Consider the following 17,285-nt stretch of genomic DNA (forward strand, 5'->3'; position numbering starts at 1 on the left):
CCTCCGCGTCGCTATGGAGACCGAGCGGCGTCCCCCCCCCGTTCTTAAAGGGGCCGCCGCGCTCAGTCTTCTTAAAGTGACAGCGTCCCTCGATAAAGTGTCACTATAGGGTCGCGCAGGGCGGCCGGACCCCCGAGGGCTGTGGGGGACCCAGGACCCCCCTAGGACTCCCCAGAGCAGCAGGCGGGGGCAAGGCCGAGGCTGAAGAGTTTATTGGGGAGCAGCAGCGCAGCGGTGGGGGGTGGCGGGAGCAGCGGTGTGGGGGGGTGGCACCTCCCGGGGGGGCTGCACCCCCCGCCGCTCACTTCTCCTTGTGCTGGATGATGCCTTTGGCGACGAGGTCGGGGATCTCCACGGCCAGCCAGGGGCCCAGCTGCGGGGACAAAGGGTGAGCGGCCCCGCGGGAACCCCCCCCACCCCCACGGGTGACACCCCCGACTCACCCCCAGCGCCATCAGGTGGGCCAAGCCGAATTTGGGGACGTTCCTGGCCCAGAGGGGCTTGAAGTGGTCGCTGAGGCAGATCTTGCCCCCCCTGTGAGAGGAGGCAGCCGTCAGTCCCCCCGGCCCCCCCAGGGGCACCCCCGGCCCCGGCCCCTCCCCCCCACCTGTACATCTTGGCCGTCTTCCCGTCCAGCTCCGGGATGGCGATCTCGGGGGCGGTGGAGGGGTAGGTCACCGGGATCTGGGGGGGGAGGGGCGGGACGGGGGTCAGCGGCCCCGCGGCCCCCCCAGCCCCCCGCGCCCCCCCGAACCCCCCCGCTCACGTCAAACTCGATGGCGAACTCGTACTTGAGCAGCTCGTGGACGTACCAGCACCTCCCGAACCACCTGCAAGGCATGGGGGGGCCCGGCCCCCGCCCCCCTCAATCCCGGGGACCCCCGAACACCGGAGCGGCCCCGGCGCGGGGGGAGGCCCGGCCCCCCCCGGCCCCGCTCACCCACCGGGTGCCCTCGGCATTGGACTCCAGGCGAAACCAGTCGTTATCGGCGCGTTTGTTGTTCTCCACGTACTGGGAGGGGGGGAGCGGGGGTGAGCGGGGCCGCCCGGCGACCGGGGGGGACCGGGGGGGACCGGGGGGGACCGGGGGGCCGGTCCCGGCGCACCTGGATAAGGGCGCGGTACTCCTCCTTCAGCCGCGGCGCCCAGCCCTCCCGGTCCCGCGGCCCCGCCGCCGTCCGCAGCAGCGGCAGCTCCGCCACCGCCCGCCGCGCCGCCTCCTCCGCCATCTCCCCACCGCCGGAAGCCGCCCATTTTGGCTCGGGGCAGAAGTGACGCTATCGGAGGCTCTGCGCCCCGCGCCGCCATCTTGCTTAGGGGCGTGACGCGGCGGCGGGGGTGGGGTGTAGCGGGCGGGCGCCGCCATCTTTACTAGGGGCACGGGCAGGGCGCGACGCCGCCCTCGGCGTCCATCTTTAGTGATGGCAGAGCTGAGTTTGCCGGGCCTCAGCCGCGCTCACGCCTCCTCCCCCCCCGGCCCCACAGCACCAGGGACTCGGCAGCGGCTCCAGGGCTTTATTGTCATGGGGGGGGCGCGGGGGCCGCCATGGCGGGGCTCAGGGCTGCCCCTCGCCCTTGCCCAGCTCCAGCAGGGAGGAGAAGAGGCCGAGGACGTTGCTCCGCAGCTCCTGGGCCAGCGGCGCCAGCTGCTTGTTGGCCCGGTCCAGGTAGGCCCTGGGGGAGAGGCAGCCGGTGAGGGGGGGCTGAGGGGCGGCCGAGGGGCGCCCCCCATCCCCCCGTCCCCCCGTACTCGGCCTGGCTGCGCAGCTCCTCTGCCTGCAGCTTCTGGGGCAGGTCCTTGGTCACGAAGTCGGAGAAGGACTGGAAATGGCGGGTGAAGAAGTCGTCGACGGCCGGGGGAGCGGCCTCCTCGGCCGGGGCCTCGCGTCTCACCAGGGCGGCCTGGAGGCGGCAGGCGCAGAGCAGCAGCAGGGCAGCCACCAGCACCTTCATCTCGGCGGGGCTGGGGGCCTGTGGGGCCGGGTCAGCGGTGGCTGGCCCGCCTCACGGCCCTGCTGTCCCCTCCCGTCCCCTCCTGTCCACTCCTGCCCCACAGCACCTTCCCACCCCCCATCCCTGCCCCAGCGTCCCCGTCATGCCCCATCCCACCCCATGGAACCTCGGGCCCCCTCCTGCCCCATCCCTGCCCCACCTCCCTGCCAGCCCGTCCCACCCCATCCCGACCCCACGGCCCCATCCCACCCCATCCCAGCCCCACGGCTCCACTGGCGCCGTCCTCCCCACTCCTGTCCCATCCCACCCCACGCCATTTCCATCCCCACCCTGCCCCATCTCTGCCCCACAGCCCCGTCCTGCCCCACAGGCCCGTCCTGCCTGGGCGCTGGGTGCTGGCTGCCGCTCACCTGGGCAAGACTCTGGGGGTGCGGGGCTGTGGGTGCCCCCTCGGTGGCTCCTTATATCCCCCAGGTCAGCTCCCGCCCCTGGGCCAGGGGGGCCGTGCCGGCCCCTGCCACAGCCTGGGTAAACATGGCGGGGTTAAGGGTCGCTGCGGGGGACGGCCCCTCCTCGTCCTCGCCGGGGGTGGCCCCGCACCCCAGGGTACTGTCCCTGTGTCCCAAACACCCCGTGGCCCCGGGCAGGATGCGGGCGGTGGGTGACAATGGCCCAGGGACTGAGGCTGTGGGGGGCCCTGGGGACTGGGGCTGCTGCAGCGGGGGCTTCGCTAGTGGCCCTGTGGCATGCAGTGGCCCTGTGGCATGCAGTGGCCCTGTGGCATGCGGTGGCCTGTGGAACGTTGGTACCCTGGGGCACACAGTTGCCCTGTGGCATGTTGGAGCCCTACGGCAAGTGGTGGCCCCGTGGCACGTGTGGCCCCATGGTGTGTTGCAGTCCCACGGCAGGCTGTAGCCGCGCAGCATAGCGGGACCCCCAGAGCATCCCCAGGGCCCCCCCGTACCCCCACTCCAGCACCCACCAGCCCCTCTGCCCCAGCCCCGCGGGTCCCGGCTTGGCGGGGGCACCTTGTGGGGCTGCACACCCCAGCCCGCCCCGGCTGCCACCGACACCCGCGGGGTGAAGGTCGTCGCCCACCTTATCACTGACCCTCGGCCGCCAACGTGACGGCGTGACTCAGCGCGGGGCAGGCAGGGGCCGTCCCCGTGGGGTCCCGGAGGGGGCACCTGTGTGGGGGGACCCTGGGGACACCCCACCGCGGGGCCGGGCCGGGGGCCAGCTCCGGCGCTGTTTGGGGACACGCGGCCAAAGGGCACCTGGGCAGCACGGGGGACAAAAACTCTCTGTCCCCCGGGTCACCTGTGGGGCCACTGAGGCCCCTTCCCCTCCAAGCCTTTTCCAGGAAAGCTGCTGGTGACAGCGGGAGGGGCAGGGGATGGGGGGGGACATGGAGAAGGTCCAGGGACACGGGGCAGGGGACAAGGAGGGGGACGTGGGGCAAGGCAGGGACATGGGGAGGGGACGTGGGGCAGGGGAGGTGGGGGGAGACAGGACGTGGGGGGGGACACAGAGAGGGGACATGGCGGGGGACACGGGGGGGAATTGGGACACAGCCGGTGGGGTCCAGGGACGCGGGGAGGGGACATGGGGGTACACGGGACATGAAGGGGTCCAGGGACGCAGGGAGGGGGACAGAGGGGACAGGGGGGAATGGAACATGGGGGGAATGGAACACGAGGGGGGAAACGGGATGTGGGGGGCGGGGACAGGGAGGAGATGGGGGCACGCGGGACACGCGTGGGGACACGGAGGGGGAGGCGCGGTGCGGCCCCGGCTGAGCCCGCGGGGCGGAACGCGGCAGCCCCGGAACGGCGCCGTACGGGACTGGGGGGTCCGGGGAGCACGGTTCCGTAGGGCTCCGGCCCCGGTGGCTCAGCCAATGGGCGGCGAGCGCTGCCCGCGCCCGAGATGGCGGCGGTGGCTTCGGGCGGGCGCGGCCTCGCGAAGCCGCTTCCGGTGGCGGCGGCGCCCGCGGCCGCGATGGCGGCGCCCGGCGGGGACGGGGGGGGCGGGCGGCCGTAGGGCCGGGCCGGGCCGGGCCATGGGCAACGTGCTGGGCCCCGCCGCGCCCCGCGCCCCGCGCCGGGGGGAGCCGCTCGGCAGCCCCGGCAGCTTCGATGAGCTGCACCGGCAGTGCAAAGGTGGGGCCGGGGGGCGCCGTGGTCCTGGCAGCGCTGGGGGGGGCCGGTGGCGCTGTGGGACGGGCTGGTACCGGGGGGTGACGGGGGGCGGCCTGTGGGTGGCCCTGGGAGAGGTGGGATGGCACCGGGGGGCTGACCCGGGGCGGGACGGCAGCGGTGGTCCGGGGGGGGGACGGCAGCCGTGGCCCGGGGGGGACGGCAGCGGTGCCCCGGGGGGGACGGCAGCGGTGCCCCGGGGAGGACGGCAGCCGTGGCCCGGGGAGGACGGCAGCCGTGGCCCGGGGGGGACGGCAGCGGTGGCCCGGGGGGGACGGCAGCGGTGCCCCGGGGGGGGGACGGCAGCGGTGCCCCCGGGGGGGGGAACGGCAGCGGTGCCGCGGGGGCGACGGCAGCGGTGCCCCCGGGGGGGGGAACGGCAGCGGTGCCCCGGGGGGAACGGCAGCGGTGCCCCGGGGGTGACGACAGCGGTGCCCCGGGGAGGACGGCAGCCGTGGCCCGGGCGAGGGACGGCAGCCGTGCCCCGGGGGGGGGAACGGCAGCCGTGGCCCGGGGCGGACGGCAGCGGTGGCCCGGGCGAGGGACGGCAGCGGTGCCCCGGGGGGGGGACGGCAGCGGTGCCCCCGGGGGGGGGAACGGCAGCGGTGCCCCGGGGGGGACGGCAGCGGTGCCCCGGGGGGGACGGCAGCGGTGCCCCGGGGGGGACGGCAGCCGTGGCCCGGGCGAGGGACGGCAGCGGTGCCCCGGGGGGGGAACGGCAGCGGTGGCCCGGGGGGGACGGCAGCGGTTCCCCGGGGGTGACGACAGCGGTGCCCTGGGGAGGACGGCAGCCGTGGCCCAGGGGGGACGGCAGTGGGGGCCCCGCTCAGCCCCCGCTCTCCCCCAGAGATTTTCCCACAGCAGATGGAGGGGGTGAAGCTGATCGTCACCAAAACCCTGAGCAGCCACTTCCAGGTCAGGGGGACACTCGGGGACCCGTGGGGCTGCGCTGGGGGGGGCCGCTGCCACCCCCGGGCCCCCCCGCCCCCCCGCTGACGCGCCGTCCCCGCAGGTGACGCACACGGTTCACATGAGCACCCTCGGCCCCTCCAGCTACCACTTCAACGCCACCTTCGTGGGGGACCGGCAGCTCGGCCCCACTGAGGTGAGGCCCTGCGCCACGGGTGGCCGCAGGGTGGCCCTGGGGTGGCCGCAAGGCTCTGAAATGGCACTAGGATGGGTGGGGGTTACCCAGGGGTGAGGGGTCCCAGCCTGCGGCTCAAGCCGGGGTCAGGGGGGCGGGGGGTCGCTGTCCCCCCAGCTGACCCCCCCTGTCCCTAGGCCTTCCCCACGCTGGTCGGGGACATGGACAACAGCGGCAGCCTCAACGCCCAAGTGCTGCACCTCGTGGCCGAGCGCATCCGCACCAAAGCCGTCTTCCAGGTGGGCGGGAGAGGACCCTGGGGCGGGGGCGTCTCCGTCACCCCCAGGCGGTGGCGGGGACGGTGGCAGGACCTGCCACGGTGCCCGTTCCCTTGCAGACGCACCAGGCCAAGTTCATGACGTGGCAGTTCGACGGCGAGTACCGGGGGGACGACTGCACTGCCACCCTCACGCTGGGCAACCCCGACCTCCTCGGCGAGTCCGGTGAGCGGGACGTCCCCTCTGTGGCTGCCGGGCCCGGGCGGGCCGAGCGCTGAGGGCCATGCTGTCCCCGCAGTGATCCTGGTGGCCCATTTCCTCCAGAGCGTCACCTCCCGCCTGGTCCTGGGCGGGGAGATGGTTTATCACCGGCGGCCGGGGGAGGAGGGAGCCATCCTCACGCTGGCGGGCAAATACACGGGTACGCGGGCGCCCTGCGCTCGAGGGGGCCGTGGGCACGGCCCCGGGGGTCCTGCCCGCCGCGCTGGCCCCGGGGGGACGCCCCGGCTCCCCTCGCCCTCCGCTTTGCTTCTCTTCCAGCTCTGAAGTGGGTGGCGACGCTGAATGTGGGGTACGGCGGCGCCCATGCCAGCTACTACCACCGAGCCAACGAGCAGGTGAGTGTCCCCCACGTGCCCCCATCCCCCCTCTGTCCCCGTCCCCCCCGGGGCCTCATGTTTTCTGCCCCCCAGGTGCAGGTCGGGGTGGAGCTGGAGGCCAACACGCGGCTGCAGGACACCACCTTCGCCTTCGGCTACCAGCTCAACCTGCCACAGGCCAACATGGTCTTCAGAGGTGAGCGAGGAGCCGCGCCGGCACCCGGCACCCCTGGCACTGGCCGGGCGCTCACTCTGTCCCCCCCACAGGGCTCCTGGACAGTAACTGGAGCGTCGGGGGGGTGCTGGAGAAGAAGCTGCCCCCCCTGCCCGTCACCCTGGCTCTGGGCGCCTTCCTCAACCACTGGAAGAACCGTTTCCACTGCGGCTTCAGCGTCATTGTGGGCTGAGGGGCCGCTGGGGCGGGCAGCACGTGCCACCGTCCTGCTCAGGGAGCCACCGCGCTGTGCCGTGCCGCAGGGGCGCCGGCCAGGCCCCTCTCTCGTGCCGCGGTGCCAGGGGAGCCTGCGGAGCGGGGACCTGGTCCCTCATGGCCGGGGGACACTGTGTGACAGCATGTGGTGGCTGTTAGCGCCTTTAGGCTGAGGAGCGGCTGCCTCTCGGGGCTGGGGGCCCCCATCTCCCCAGCGCTCGCCCGTACCCCCTCCTCGCCCCGGCGCCGCGCTTCCCTTTGCTCCCACCGCTGCTCTGCCTCGGTTTCCCACCGGCGGCATGGGGGGTGGCTCCGGGTCGCGGCGGGGGCTGGAGGCGCCGGCGGTGCCTGCGTGCACACACCCGTGGAGCCTGGAAAAATAAAGGAGCTTTACTCTGCCCTGTAAAGTGCTCTGGTAGCCGGTGAGCCCCAGTGCTCGCAGCGGGGGGCCGGGGCTCGCCACGGGGTCTAGCTGATGATTTCGGAGAGCAGCGGTGTCATGGAGGACAGGTCCTGGATGTGGAGGATCTGTCGCGTGTTCTCCATCTTCAGCGTCTGCAGCTCCGTCAGCAGCAGCAGCAGCTTCGCGTAGAGAAACCTGGGGCAGGGGGGAAGCGCCCAGATCGGACCCGGTGGCCGTCCCCACGGCGGAGGGGACCGCGGCCTTGCCAGTCCCACTGGCACGTACCTGCCCTCGGGCATGGGGTGCCGGTGGTCGATGTAGCTCTTGAGCGTCAGGGCCACCTTCTCCTGGAACTGGTCGATGAAGTCCCGCTGGGTGATGCTGGCGTGGTCTGGGGGCGCAGGACGGGCGGGCGGCCGTCAGCGGGGCCGAGAGGACACCCCGCTGCGGCCACCAGCGTCCCTACCTGGTGAGAAGAGCAGCATGGCCTGGAGCAGGACGTACTCGGCCTCGTGCAGCCGCAGCTTCTTCAGGCTGACGTGGAACTTGAGCAGCGGCTCCAGGTAGATCTGCTGGAAGCCGGCTGGGGGGAGCGCGGCGGTGACGGGCGAGCCGGGACGGGGACATGGCTGTCCCCTTCTCCCCGGTGCTGCCGTCCCCCCCCTCACCCAGGGCTCCGTCCTGGATGGTGTAGCAGTGCTGCCCGCACTCCCAGGCGTTGGTCTCTGCGTTGAAGACAGTGTTGAACTGGATCTGGCAGATCTCCAGGGTGGCCCCTTTCAGCAGCGAGATCTGGTCATCGATGGGCAGGCACCTGCCGGGGGGCGAGGGAGGGCGTCAGGGCCGGGGCGGCCGTGGGGGTCTCCCGTCCGTGCCCCCTCGCCGCGGACCTGAAAGCCGGGATCTCCTTGGCGAAGTTGATGACCTGCTGGATCATGAAGGTGCTGAGGTCGGCGAAGTGGGGCAGCATGGAGAAGACGTCGGGCAGCACGTCCTCGTCCAGGCAGTCCGGCTGCGGGGATGGCGGCCACGTGGCAGGGATGCCCGGCTCTGGCGGGCTCTGCGGCTGCGGGCTGGGGACGTAGAGGCGCACGGCGGGCTGCGGCGGCAACAGCTGGGGTGTCAGTGCCGTGCCGGGGTGCCTGCGGGGACAGCCAGGTCCCGGGGGGTCCCCACTCACCCAGTAGTGTGTGAACTGGGAGAAGCTGGAGTCGAAGGTGCGCTGGTGGGCCACGATGAGGATGCCGATGAGCTCCTGCTGCTCCGCCGTCAGCCCCCCTGGCTGCTCCTGCGCCAGCCGCCGCTGCCCCCGCAGCGCCCGCCGCCGCCGCAGCGCCTCCTCCGACATGATCACTGCCGCCCCGCCGCCACCGTCACCCCCGGACCAGGGACGGGGGTCACGGGTGGCACAGCCCCCCCCGTGCTCGGAGATGCCACTGCCCCACGGTCCCCTCTCCCCAAGAGGGTCCCCCTTGTCCCTTCTCTCCCACGCCCCCCTCCTGTCACCTCTACGCCCCTGTCCCTTGCTGTCCCCTTGCCCCTGGGCTGCACTGTCCCTTCTGCCCCCATGTCCTCCCCTGCCATCCCACCCAGGCCAGACTGCTCTGTCCCTTATCCCCCACCGGGTCCCCCTCATCCCCTTTTGCCCCATGTTCTCCCACCCAGGTCCTCCCTCTACCCTCTGCTCCGTGTCCCCCTTGTCCTCCCCAGGTCTCCCCTGTGTCACCCCATCCCCTCTCCCCCCATGTCCCCCCCACTGTCCCCGCACTCACTGTCCTTCCGCATGCCCACGTCGAGGCACTTCTGGAGGCGGCAGGCCTGGCACTGCCGCCGCTTGGCCTTGGTGACGGGGCAGCTCCGGGCGAAGGGGCAGGTGAAGCGGACGCCCTTGTTGATGGAGCGCCTGGGGGGACACAGGAGCTGTGAGACCCCGCGGGCTGTCACTGTGCGTCCCCGGGGGGACAGAGGGGCTGCAGGGGCTGGGGGACAGGATGTCCCGGGGCAGGGGCCACCTCCGGCCTCCAAGACTCTGTCACCTCTGTGCCCTGGAGAGGCTGAATGGCCTGAGCGTGGGATGGCAGCAGCCATCCCATCTTGTCCCACCCCGTCCTGTCCTGTCCCATCTTGTTCCATCCCACTCCATTGTGTCTTGTCCCATCCCGCTTGTCCCATCCTGCCCTGTCCCCTTGTCCCATCCCGTCCCATTTCAGCCCATCTTGTCCCATCCCATCTTGTCCTGTCCCATTTCAGTCCATCTTGTCCCATCCTGTCCCATATTGTCCTCTCCCATCCCGTCTGTCCCCTCCTGCCCTGTCCCCTTCTCCCATCCCATCCCACCCCGTCCCATTCCAGCCCATCTTGTCCTGTCCCATCCTGTCCTGCCCCATCCCATCTTGTCCCCCCACTCTGTCCCATCCCATCTCACCCCACCCTGTCCCATCCCACCCCATCTCCTGGCTCCCGCCCGGTGCTGCGGAGCAGCCCCGGTCCCCCCACGGTGGCAGCCCCCACCTGAAGAAGCCCTTGCAGCCCTCGCAGGTCATGACATGGAAGTGGTACCCGGTGGCGCGGTCCCCGCAGACGGCACAGACCTTCTCCTCTCCGGGCTCTGCATCCTCCTCTCTGGGGACCTGGGCGCCCGGCAGTGGGCGGGGGCTGCTCTCCACGTCCGAGGGGCTCAACACGGACATGGCCGGGGATGCAGGTGACGGTGCCTGGACCAGGGGGATGGCAGCGAGGACAGAGCCTGCAGAACGGGGCGCGTGTGCACGGGTGTGCGGAGTGTGCATGTGCGTACACACACCACGGCTCCCGCCTGAGCAACACCCGGCACCGTGCCCTGTGGGCACACTGCCTGTCCTGCGGCCGCTGCCCCGACACCGGCTTCCGGGCCCCGTCCCCTACATGTCCCCTCGAAGCCACCATGTCCCCCCTGTCCCGTGGCGCACCGCCCTTGTGCACCCACTCGCCGCTGTGACCTCCCGCCCGGCCACCGCTGAACCGCCAGTGTGACGCCCCTGAAGGTGGCCGGTGCCCGTCAGTGCCGGTACCTGGGACCCAGTGCCCACCGGTGTGGCCGGTGCCCGGTGCTCGCGGCCGTGCAGCTGGGGGCCGCCTGGCCCTGGCTCGTCCCCGCCGCCTCCCCGCCGGAGCCCTGTGGAGTTTGAACCTTGAACTTGAGCAAGGCTGCGGCAGGCGGGGACAGGCGGCACGGGGGGGGGACAGGCGGCACGGGGGGGAGGACAGGCGGGGACAGGCATGGCAGACACAGGGACAGGCAGGCAGGAGGACACAGGTGGGTGCTGAGGAGGGGTTCGGGGCGGCAGAGCCCAGAGGGGACGGGGACCACGGCGGTGGCTGTCCTGCCACTGCTGACCTCCGAGGAAGGTCCCCGCCACCGCCCGCTGTGGGGCGTTGCCAGCGGTCCCAGGACCCCCAGGCAGGGCCTGTCCCTCCCCGGGAGTCACTCCCCACCTTCGGGGTGCCCCGGGATGGTGGCAGCTCGGGGGGTGATGACGGCCACGGGCCCCCAGTTCCCCCCGGGCCCCCCCCGGGTCCCCCCCGGGTCCGGCTCCGCGGGGCGTCGAGGCTCGGTGGGGGGGGTGAGACACGCGGGGGGGCGGGTCCCCACCCGGCCGCGCCCCCACGCCCTATTGGCTGCCCGCAGCCGTCACTCAGCCGCGCCCCTATAAAGGCAGCGGCGGAGCGCGGGGCGCCGCACACCGGGAGCAGCAGCGGCACCGGAGCGGCCATGAGCGAGGTGAGGGCTCGGTGCCGGTGCCGGTGCCGGTGCCGGTGCCGGTGCCGGTGCCGGTGCCGGTGCCGGTGCCGGTGCCGGTGCCGGTGCCGGTGCCGGTGCCGGTGCCGGTGCCGGTCAGGGGTTTTTCCCTTTTTCCTTTATTTTTAGCAACGGGCCGGGTGAGGAACTGCCCTGGGAATGGCGGGGAGGACGCTGCACCCCGTGAGGGGGGGAGCTGGAGGCGGGGGGAGACCCCGGTGGCTGGGGGCGTCCCCAGCAAAGCGGAGCCCGTGCTCCCCCCCCCCGGTGCGGGTTTGCTGCCGGGGGCCCCGTGTCACCCCCGGGCACCCCCTTCTCTCTGCAGCGCAGCCCCCGTGAGTCCCCCTCCGCGGCAGAGGCCCCCGGCGGGCAGGAGGAAGGTGAGGACCCCCGGCACCAGTGGGGTGCACCCTGTGGGGTGCCCTGTCACCGGTGTCACCTCTGTCCCATGCCCGCCCAGCACCCCTGCTCTGCCCCAGTGCCTGGGACCCCTGGAGCCTCCAGGATCTGTGTCCCCACCGTGGGGTGGGGGGTGACACCTGGATGGGTTTGGGGACCTGCTCTGTCCTTCCCTGTCCCTTGGGGGGGTGGTGCGGTGCCTCCCCGGGTGTCCCTCACCTGAGGTGGGGGGTGATGGGGTGTCCCTTGCTGGAGGGGGTGGTTCAGGGTGCTCTCTGGGTGCTGGGGTGCGTCTGGGGGTGCCAGGTTATAACCAGGGCAGCCCCCGTCCTGTCCCCCCCCCAGCCAAAGCTGTCGACCCCAAGAAGGTGGAGGAAGAGGAGGAGATCGACATCGACCTGAGCGCGCCTGAGACGGAGAAAGCCGCGCTTGCCATCCAGGGCAAATTCCGTCGCTTCCAGAAGCGGAAGAAGGAGTCGGGGCCCTGAGTGGCTGTGGGGTCCCGTGACCCCCTGCCCACGGCGGGCACCCCGCTCTTGCACGTGGGCATGGCCTCATCCTGACCTCCGCCATGCCGGGGCTGCCCCATCCTCTGCGAGCAGGGCCCGGGGGGGCTCAGCCCTTCCCTACCCCTCGCCCACCCCTGAGCCAGGACCCCGGGTGAAGCTGGGGGGTCGATGTGGGGGGGACACGGCTGAGTCCTGTGTCCCCCGGCGTGGAGGTGGCCCTTGTGTGAGGGAATGGCATGGAAATGCCCTTTTCCCTGGGGCAGCCCCCATTTCCCCATCCGTGGCGATGCTGGCCGCTGGGGACATACGGGGTGGGGGGACACTGGTGTCCCCTGAGCGAGGGAAGCCCCTGTCCTGTCCCAGGGGGTGGGACACTGCGGGGGGGCAGGTCTCGCTGCAGCCCACCACGAGGGTCCCCTTGCACTGGGATGCTCCCCGTCCTCGCACTGCCCCCTCCCCATGTTCCTGTCATTGTCACCGTCCCCTCCCCTGGGGGGGGGGCTTTTAGCATGTGTAAAGAATAAACCATCGGGAAGAGGAGGCGGAGTGGTTTGTGGGAGAGGGTGTGGGGACGGTCCCCCACCCCATGGGACCCCCAGGTCCCCGTTCCTTGGGAGAGCGGGGTGGAGCCCCCTGCTAAAAGCAGCCCTGCAGGTCCCCGGGGCCAGGCTGTCCCTGCCTGGAGGGGCACAGGTGGGGGTGTCCCCAGGATGTGGGTGGAGGGTTCCCCCCTTGGGATGAGGCCCCTTGGCTGGTGCTTTGGGAATGGCTTTATCCCCACCCCGGGATCCCCCATCACCCTCCGATCTGGGGTTTTCCCCATGGAATTCTGCTTAATTTATCAGCCCTCGGAGCCGTGGCCTCATTTCCCATCGCACCGCTCTTTGCAGCGGCGATGAAAGACACCGCCGCTTGCTCCTCTTCCTCGGGGGACGAAGGCCTGGTGATGCCGCATCCCTCCAGGCATCAAAGTTTTGCTCAGGGCCAGCTCCAGCGGCGGTTCCCAGACCCGGCTCCCACCGCGGCCCTGCTGAGAGCAGCCGCAGGAGGTACCTGGGCTGCTGCTGGTGAAAAAAGAAGTGCTTTGGGGTGGTTAAAATAAAGCCATTTGGGGGATTTGCACGGGGGTTTCTTGGTGCTTGGATGCAGAGCCGGTCCCTGCGGTGACCGGGGACGCTGGGACCCGGCGCAGAGCCACAGCACGTTGGCAGAAATAGCTCGCTGGAAAGAAAAACAGCATCGGTGGCCAAGGGAGAGGCAGGGCCCAGGGGACGCCCCGGGGGCGCCGGGGTCGGGCTCGGCCCCTGCTCGCTCCGCAGACTTATTAGGGAAAAGACAGTTATAGCCCCGGTGGTGGGGCCGGGGGCGGGGGGGGCGCGGCGGCCCTCCCTCGGCTGTGTCGGTGTGGGAGCCTGAGTCGCACAGCTGTGGGATGGGGCTGCGGGCTGGCACCGAGCCCTGGGGCAGGAGCGCTCCTGCTCCGCTCCAGCGCAGAGTCAGCCCATCACCCCGACTGCCCCCCAATGCTGGGGCCGCGGTCCCTCCCTGAGCCCCGCTGCCAGGACGGTGACAGTCACCGCGGGGTGAGCAATGGCCATGGAGGAAGACCCCCACCTGCCCCAGGGGGATCCCCACCCACCACCTGTGTGCCCAGGGCAGGACCTGAGACTCGGCTTCTGCCTTAATTGGGGTGAGCTTTAATTAACACAAACGCAACAGCTTGGTGGGGGCAAGGGGGAAGGTGGCCTGAGGGTGGGGCGCAGCCATGATGGATGGCCTCGGGGACAGCCCCCACCAGCTGAGGGGGAGTCCCTGGGGTGCCACGAGCCTGCCCTCGAGATATCACCTCACCCCTGGGGAAACTGAGGCACGGCGGCAGCGGTGCCCCTTTCTCTGTGGGAGCTGGCGGGCCTCCATGCAATGAGTTCACAAGTGCTCAGCAGCCCCCTGCCCCCCCCCCAGACACCCCCACCTTGAGCGGGGAACAGTGACAAGCTGAGGTGGACACTGGGCTCCTGGAGATGTGAGTTTTATTAATGGCGCCGTGGGGATGGGGGGACATGGACAGGGCGTAGAAAAACACGTCGAGGAGCGGCGCCCGGCTCCAGGGTGATGGGCACTGGCGGCTCCTCCAGCCTGGCCGCAGCCTCTCCTCCTCCACGAGGCTCCGGCTGGCATGGGGGGCCGGGGGTTATGGAGTGGGAGGGTTAATGGGGTACGGGAGTGGGACGGAGGGGACGGGGCGGGGGCCACCCCGCAACGTCATTTGGGCTCGGTCACGGGGAGAGACGAGAAAACGGCCAGAAAAGGAGCAACGATGGGGGCAGAAAAACCCTCCCAGAGCCTGGTTTTGGGGGAATACAGGGAGGGATGGGGGTGGCATGGTCCCGCGAGGACCCCGCAGGTCCCTGGGGAGGGGGGGACCGAGGCAGCCCCGGGGGAGACGGACCCAAAATTCACTGGTTGTGTCTTCAAATAGAAAAATTACATCAGTGCCCAGGGCTGGGCAGGGCAGCGGTTGCGCAGAGGAAGGTACCGACCGAGGGGCTTCGGGATGGGGCAGGGGGACGCTGGGGCATCCCCGAGGCCGGGGGACCGGGGGCGAGGACCACACCCTGCTCCTCGCCGGGTCCCACACCCCGGGGCGGCCGCTTCCCGGAGCCGGGGGGGCTGCATCCTGGCCCCCCCCCTCCGCTGGCAGCCAGGCGTCAGGTCCCCGAGTTCGGCTTGATGATGTGCATCAGGGCACTCTTGAGGCTGCCCTTGCTGGGGGAGCGGACGGCGGGCGGGGGGTGAGCAGCCTCGGCAGCCTCCCCCCGCAGCTCCATCTCGATGGTCATGATGACTTTGGGGGGCCGGGGGGGCCCGGCGCCCGCCCCCACAGTACCTTCCCTGCCTGCTAACCGCTATTTCTTATCCTTGCGGGAGTCTCCCAGGGCTCCCTTGGCTTTCTTCTCGCTCGCCGCTTTGGTGCTGCGGCTGTGGTCCAGCATGGCGTAGAGCACGGGCGCCTGTGGGGACGGGGCAGCGTTGGCGCTGCGGTACCCCCCGCCCCAGGGACTTCGCCCCGCAGCCTCTCCTCCCACCCCAAAAGACAGGAGAGGGGTTCGCCCCGCCCCGGCCAGGCCATTTTGCCCCCTTGGCGCTCACCTGCCGGCTGCGCTTGGACGCGTCCTTGACCGATCGCTGCAGCTTCCCCTTCTCCATGGCACTAAAATTGGGGTGGAAAGGCGAAAAGGCATCTCAGAAAGGTCAAACCCCCTCCGGTCCTGCCCGGCAGCCCCGTTTCAGGGTGGTTTTGTCCCGATTGGGCAGTGGGGCTCACCTCAGCCGTCGCTGCAGGGCTGCCTGCCGCCGCAGCCAGCAGTAGCGGATGAGATAGACGAGGGCCACCACCACAGCCACCAGCAGCAGAGCCCCGCCGATGATGGAGCCCAGCACGACGCCGTAGCGGGTGGGCACTGCGGGGACACCAGCATCCCGTCAGCCCCCCTGGCTGGAGCGAGGAAACTGAGGCAGGGAGGGGACCGCCGGCGCCGTACCTTTCTCGAAGACGTAGAGCGTGACCTGGGAGGACTTGCCCACAATGTCGGGGGGGTTCTTGACGTCGCAGGTGAAGGTGCCGTTGTCGGTGTAGTCTAGGTTGTGGATGACGATGGAGCCATCCTTGCGGTGGGGGTTGCCCACCCACTCCATCCGCTCCTTGAAGCTGCCCACGTCATCGATGTAGGGCTGGCCCTTGGCATAGTGGAATATCTAGTGATGGGGACAGACACATGGACATCGGGGTCATGGTGCCTCCGTGCACAGGACGGCCACCCTGCGCCCCAAAGTGGAGCAGGCGCTTACGGAGATGCTGTCGCGGGATCCCTCGGCTTGGAAGTGCCACGTGATGGAGATGTCCTCAGAGATCCACTCGCTGGACCAGAAGCTGCAGGAGAGGGTGACGTGGGAGCCGACGGTGCCGTACACCTCCCGCTGCGTGTACACGTGGATGGAGGACGTCGGGGATGGCCCTGCCAGGGGGCACAAACCCGTCAGCCCTGCGGGGGACCGGGGCACGGGGATGGTGCCCATCACCAGGGCCGCCGGCCGGTCTGTGCCCCCACGCCAGCCCCATGCCCAGCCCTGTGCTGCCACCAAAGGGCTTTTGTTGGCCCCGGAGAAAGCACAAGGACTGGCTGGGGACAGCGGCTCTTTGTGCCACCGTGGGTGCCTTTGTGGGGAGCCTCCGCCCTGGCGTCCCCATGGCCGGCTCAAAGGGGACCATGTCCCAGTGCTGGCTGATGCCCAGGGACACTGGCAGGGCTGGGTCTGGCACCCAGCAGCCCCCTCCCGTCCCCAGGGAGGTGGCCGGTGCCGGGATTCTCCTTCCAGCCCGGTGATGGGGCCTGGGGCAGGGCCACAGGTACGGCCCTGGAGCATTGCCACCACCAGCGACAGTCCCGAAAGCAGATGTGTGGGTGGCCGCCAGCCCCACAGCCACCTCCACGGGCTCTGGAGCCCCCCGGTACCCCTCAGCGTCCAGGATCAGGATTTCGGGACCAGCAGCCCTGGTCCCCCATCCCCGTCCCCAGCTTACCCAGCGGCGAGAGGAGCCCGGCGAGGAGGAGGAGGAGGCTGCCGCCGCCCCTGGCACCCTGCGACATGGTGGCTGCCTGTCACTGGCCGGCTCCGAGCCGCATGGAGGGCTGGCGGTGCGCGGGGCCCAGCGGCGTGCCGAAGGGTGCTGGCGGGACAGGGGCCGAGGTTTAAGAGCAAGCAGCACCGAATGATGCCAGCGGCGCCACGGCCTCGGGCCAATGGGCGCCGGGCAGCCGGGGCGGTGGGGGCCAGGGGTGCCGGGCGCTCCGGGCTGAAAGGGGGCATTTAGTTTGGCCATGGGCGAGGAGGGGGAAGCACGCGGCGGGGGGGCCGGGCACACAGCGCCCTTTGTCCGGCTGCATTCCCGCCCACGGTGGAGGCGGCTCGGCAGGAATGTGGCCGGAGCCGGAGGGCACCGGCACACGGCCGCGGTCCCCAGTTGGTCTCAGGGACGGACCTGCCCGGCAGGGCTTGGGGTCTCGTGCCGACTGCGCCACGGGCCACCGGCACGTCCCCCCATCCCGCGGCCGCAGGCTGGCTGCCGGCACGCTCCGGTGCGGTCCCTGCTCCGGCCCCACCGTGAGGGGCTCCCCCGCTGGCACTGCCAGCTCCGGCCAAGCACGCTCCCAGCAGCCTCTGCTCCGGCTCCATTTTGGGGTGAAAACACACCCTGGAGAGGGTGATGCTGGCTCCAGCCGCGGGACGAGGGGCACATCCGTCCCCGCAGGGCGCAAAGCGGGGAACCACCAAAGTGCCAGGACAGGAATTTGCACAACAACCCCCCACGTGCTTTGCCGCCGGCTGAGGGGTGTTTTGGGGTTAAAAGCTCCAAAGTGGGGTTTTCCTCAGAAGGTTTTTGACCCAGAGAGCTCGTGGCTGGGGAAGGGAGAGCAGGGGACGGGGACAGGCCTCGCCCCGGAGCTGTGAGATTTTCCTGCTTCAATGTCCTCCATCAGCTGCGGGCGGGAGGGTCCCGGTGGGCTGGGGAGCAGCACCGGGGTGGACGGGCAGCCCCGGGGGGTAACGGGGGGGGATAACGGGGGTGTAATGGGCAGCCCCAGGGCATAACG

At 71.1% G+C, this 17,285-nt stretch overlaps 6 protein-coding genes across 8 annotated transcripts in view; 2 read left to right on the top strand and 4 right to left on the bottom strand.

The window, feature by feature from the left end:
- The window catches only part of TOMM40L (translocase of outer mitochondrial membrane 40 like), a 46,872-nt gene extending 39,923 nt beyond the window's left edge, over positions 1-6,949 (top strand). The window contains exons 1-9 of one of the 3 annotated variants that reach the window (XM_075176132.1): positions 3,947-4,115; positions 4,999-5,066; positions 5,164-5,256; positions 5,433-5,534; positions 5,633-5,738; positions 5,812-5,934; positions 6,054-6,130; positions 6,206-6,308; positions 6,380-6,949. In XM_075176132.1, the coding sequence (XP_075032233.1) occupies positions 4,016-4,115; positions 4,999-5,066; positions 5,164-5,256; positions 5,433-5,534; positions 5,633-5,738; positions 5,812-5,934; positions 6,054-6,130; positions 6,206-6,308; positions 6,380-6,519 (912 nt within the window). In that variant the 5' untranslated portion in view covers positions 3,947-4,015 and the 3' untranslated portion in view covers positions 6,520-6,949. Of the gene's footprint in view, positions 1-3,946; positions 4,116-4,998; positions 5,067-5,163; positions 5,257-5,432; positions 5,535-5,632; positions 5,739-5,811; positions 5,935-6,053; positions 6,131-6,205 lie in introns of those variants that run through there. The other 2 variants (XM_075176131.1, XM_075176130.1) reach the window with 2 other exon arrangements.
- Positions 197-1,258, bottom strand: UFC1 (ubiquitin-fold modifier conjugating enzyme 1). Its single transcript, XM_075176135.1, has 6 exons — positions 1,107-1,258; positions 945-1,012; positions 767-830; positions 608-684; positions 444-534; positions 197-373 (listed from the first exon to the last, which is right to left on the bottom strand). Exons 1-6 carry the CDS (start codon positions 1,227-1,229, stop codon positions 302-304), a joined length of 495 nt encoding a protein of 164 aa, XP_075032236.1. The 5' UTR covers positions 1,230-1,258; the 3' UTR covers positions 197-301.
- On the bottom strand, positions 1,502-2,414 carry APOA2 (apolipoprotein A2). The gene is made up of 3 exons (XM_075176136.1): positions 2,364-2,414; positions 1,751-1,971; positions 1,502-1,674 (listed from the first exon to the last, which is right to left on the bottom strand). Exons 2-3 carry the CDS (start codon positions 1,951-1,953, stop codon positions 1,557-1,559), a joined length of 321 nt encoding a protein of 106 aa, XP_075032237.1. The 5' UTR covers positions 1,954-1,971; positions 2,364-2,414; the 3' UTR covers positions 1,502-1,556.
- Positions 6,950-6,957: 8 nt separating the features above from the next.
- On the bottom strand, positions 6,958-9,718 carry NR1I3 (nuclear receptor subfamily 1 group I member 3). Its single transcript, XM_075176137.1, has 8 exons — positions 9,457-9,718; positions 8,718-8,848; positions 8,126-8,298; positions 7,836-8,044; positions 7,614-7,759; positions 7,412-7,528; positions 7,231-7,336; positions 6,958-7,140 (listed from the first exon to the last, which is right to left on the bottom strand). The coding sequence occupies exons 1-8, from the start codon at positions 9,633-9,635 to the stop codon at positions 7,011-7,013; spliced, it is 1,191 nt and encodes a 396-aa protein (XP_075032238.1). The 5' UTR covers positions 9,636-9,718; the 3' UTR covers positions 6,958-7,010.
- Positions 9,719-10,203: 485 nt separating this feature from the next.
- On the top strand, positions 10,204-12,169 carry PCP4L1 (Purkinje cell protein 4 like 1). The gene is made up of 5 exons (XM_075175949.1): positions 10,204-10,240; positions 10,613-10,705; positions 10,853-10,863; positions 10,962-11,103; positions 11,468-12,169. Exons 1-5 carry the CDS (start codon positions 10,204-10,206, stop codon positions 11,608-11,610), a joined length of 426 nt encoding a protein of 141 aa, XP_075032050.1. The 3' UTR covers positions 11,611-12,169.
- A 1,476-nt stretch (positions 12,170-13,645) lies between these two features.
- MPZ (myelin protein zero) lies at positions 13,646-16,419 on the bottom strand. Its single transcript, XM_075133505.1, has 6 exons — positions 16,214-16,419; positions 15,481-15,647; positions 15,174-15,387; positions 14,957-15,092; positions 14,782-14,842; positions 13,646-14,642 (listed from the first exon to the last, which is right to left on the bottom strand). The coding sequence occupies exons 1-6, from the start codon at positions 16,278-16,280 to the stop codon at positions 14,538-14,540; spliced, it is 750 nt and encodes a 249-aa protein (XP_074989606.1). The 5' UTR covers positions 16,281-16,419; the 3' UTR covers positions 13,646-14,537.
- Between the last annotated feature and the right edge of the window lie 866 nt (positions 16,420-17,285).

The sequence above is a fragment of the Calonectris borealis genome, chromosome 29, assembly GCF_964195595.1.
Source record: "Calonectris borealis chromosome 29, bCalBor7.hap1.2, whole genome shotgun sequence".
NCBI classification, from domain to species: Eukaryota; Metazoa; Chordata; class Aves; order Procellariiformes; family Procellariidae; genus Calonectris; species Calonectris borealis.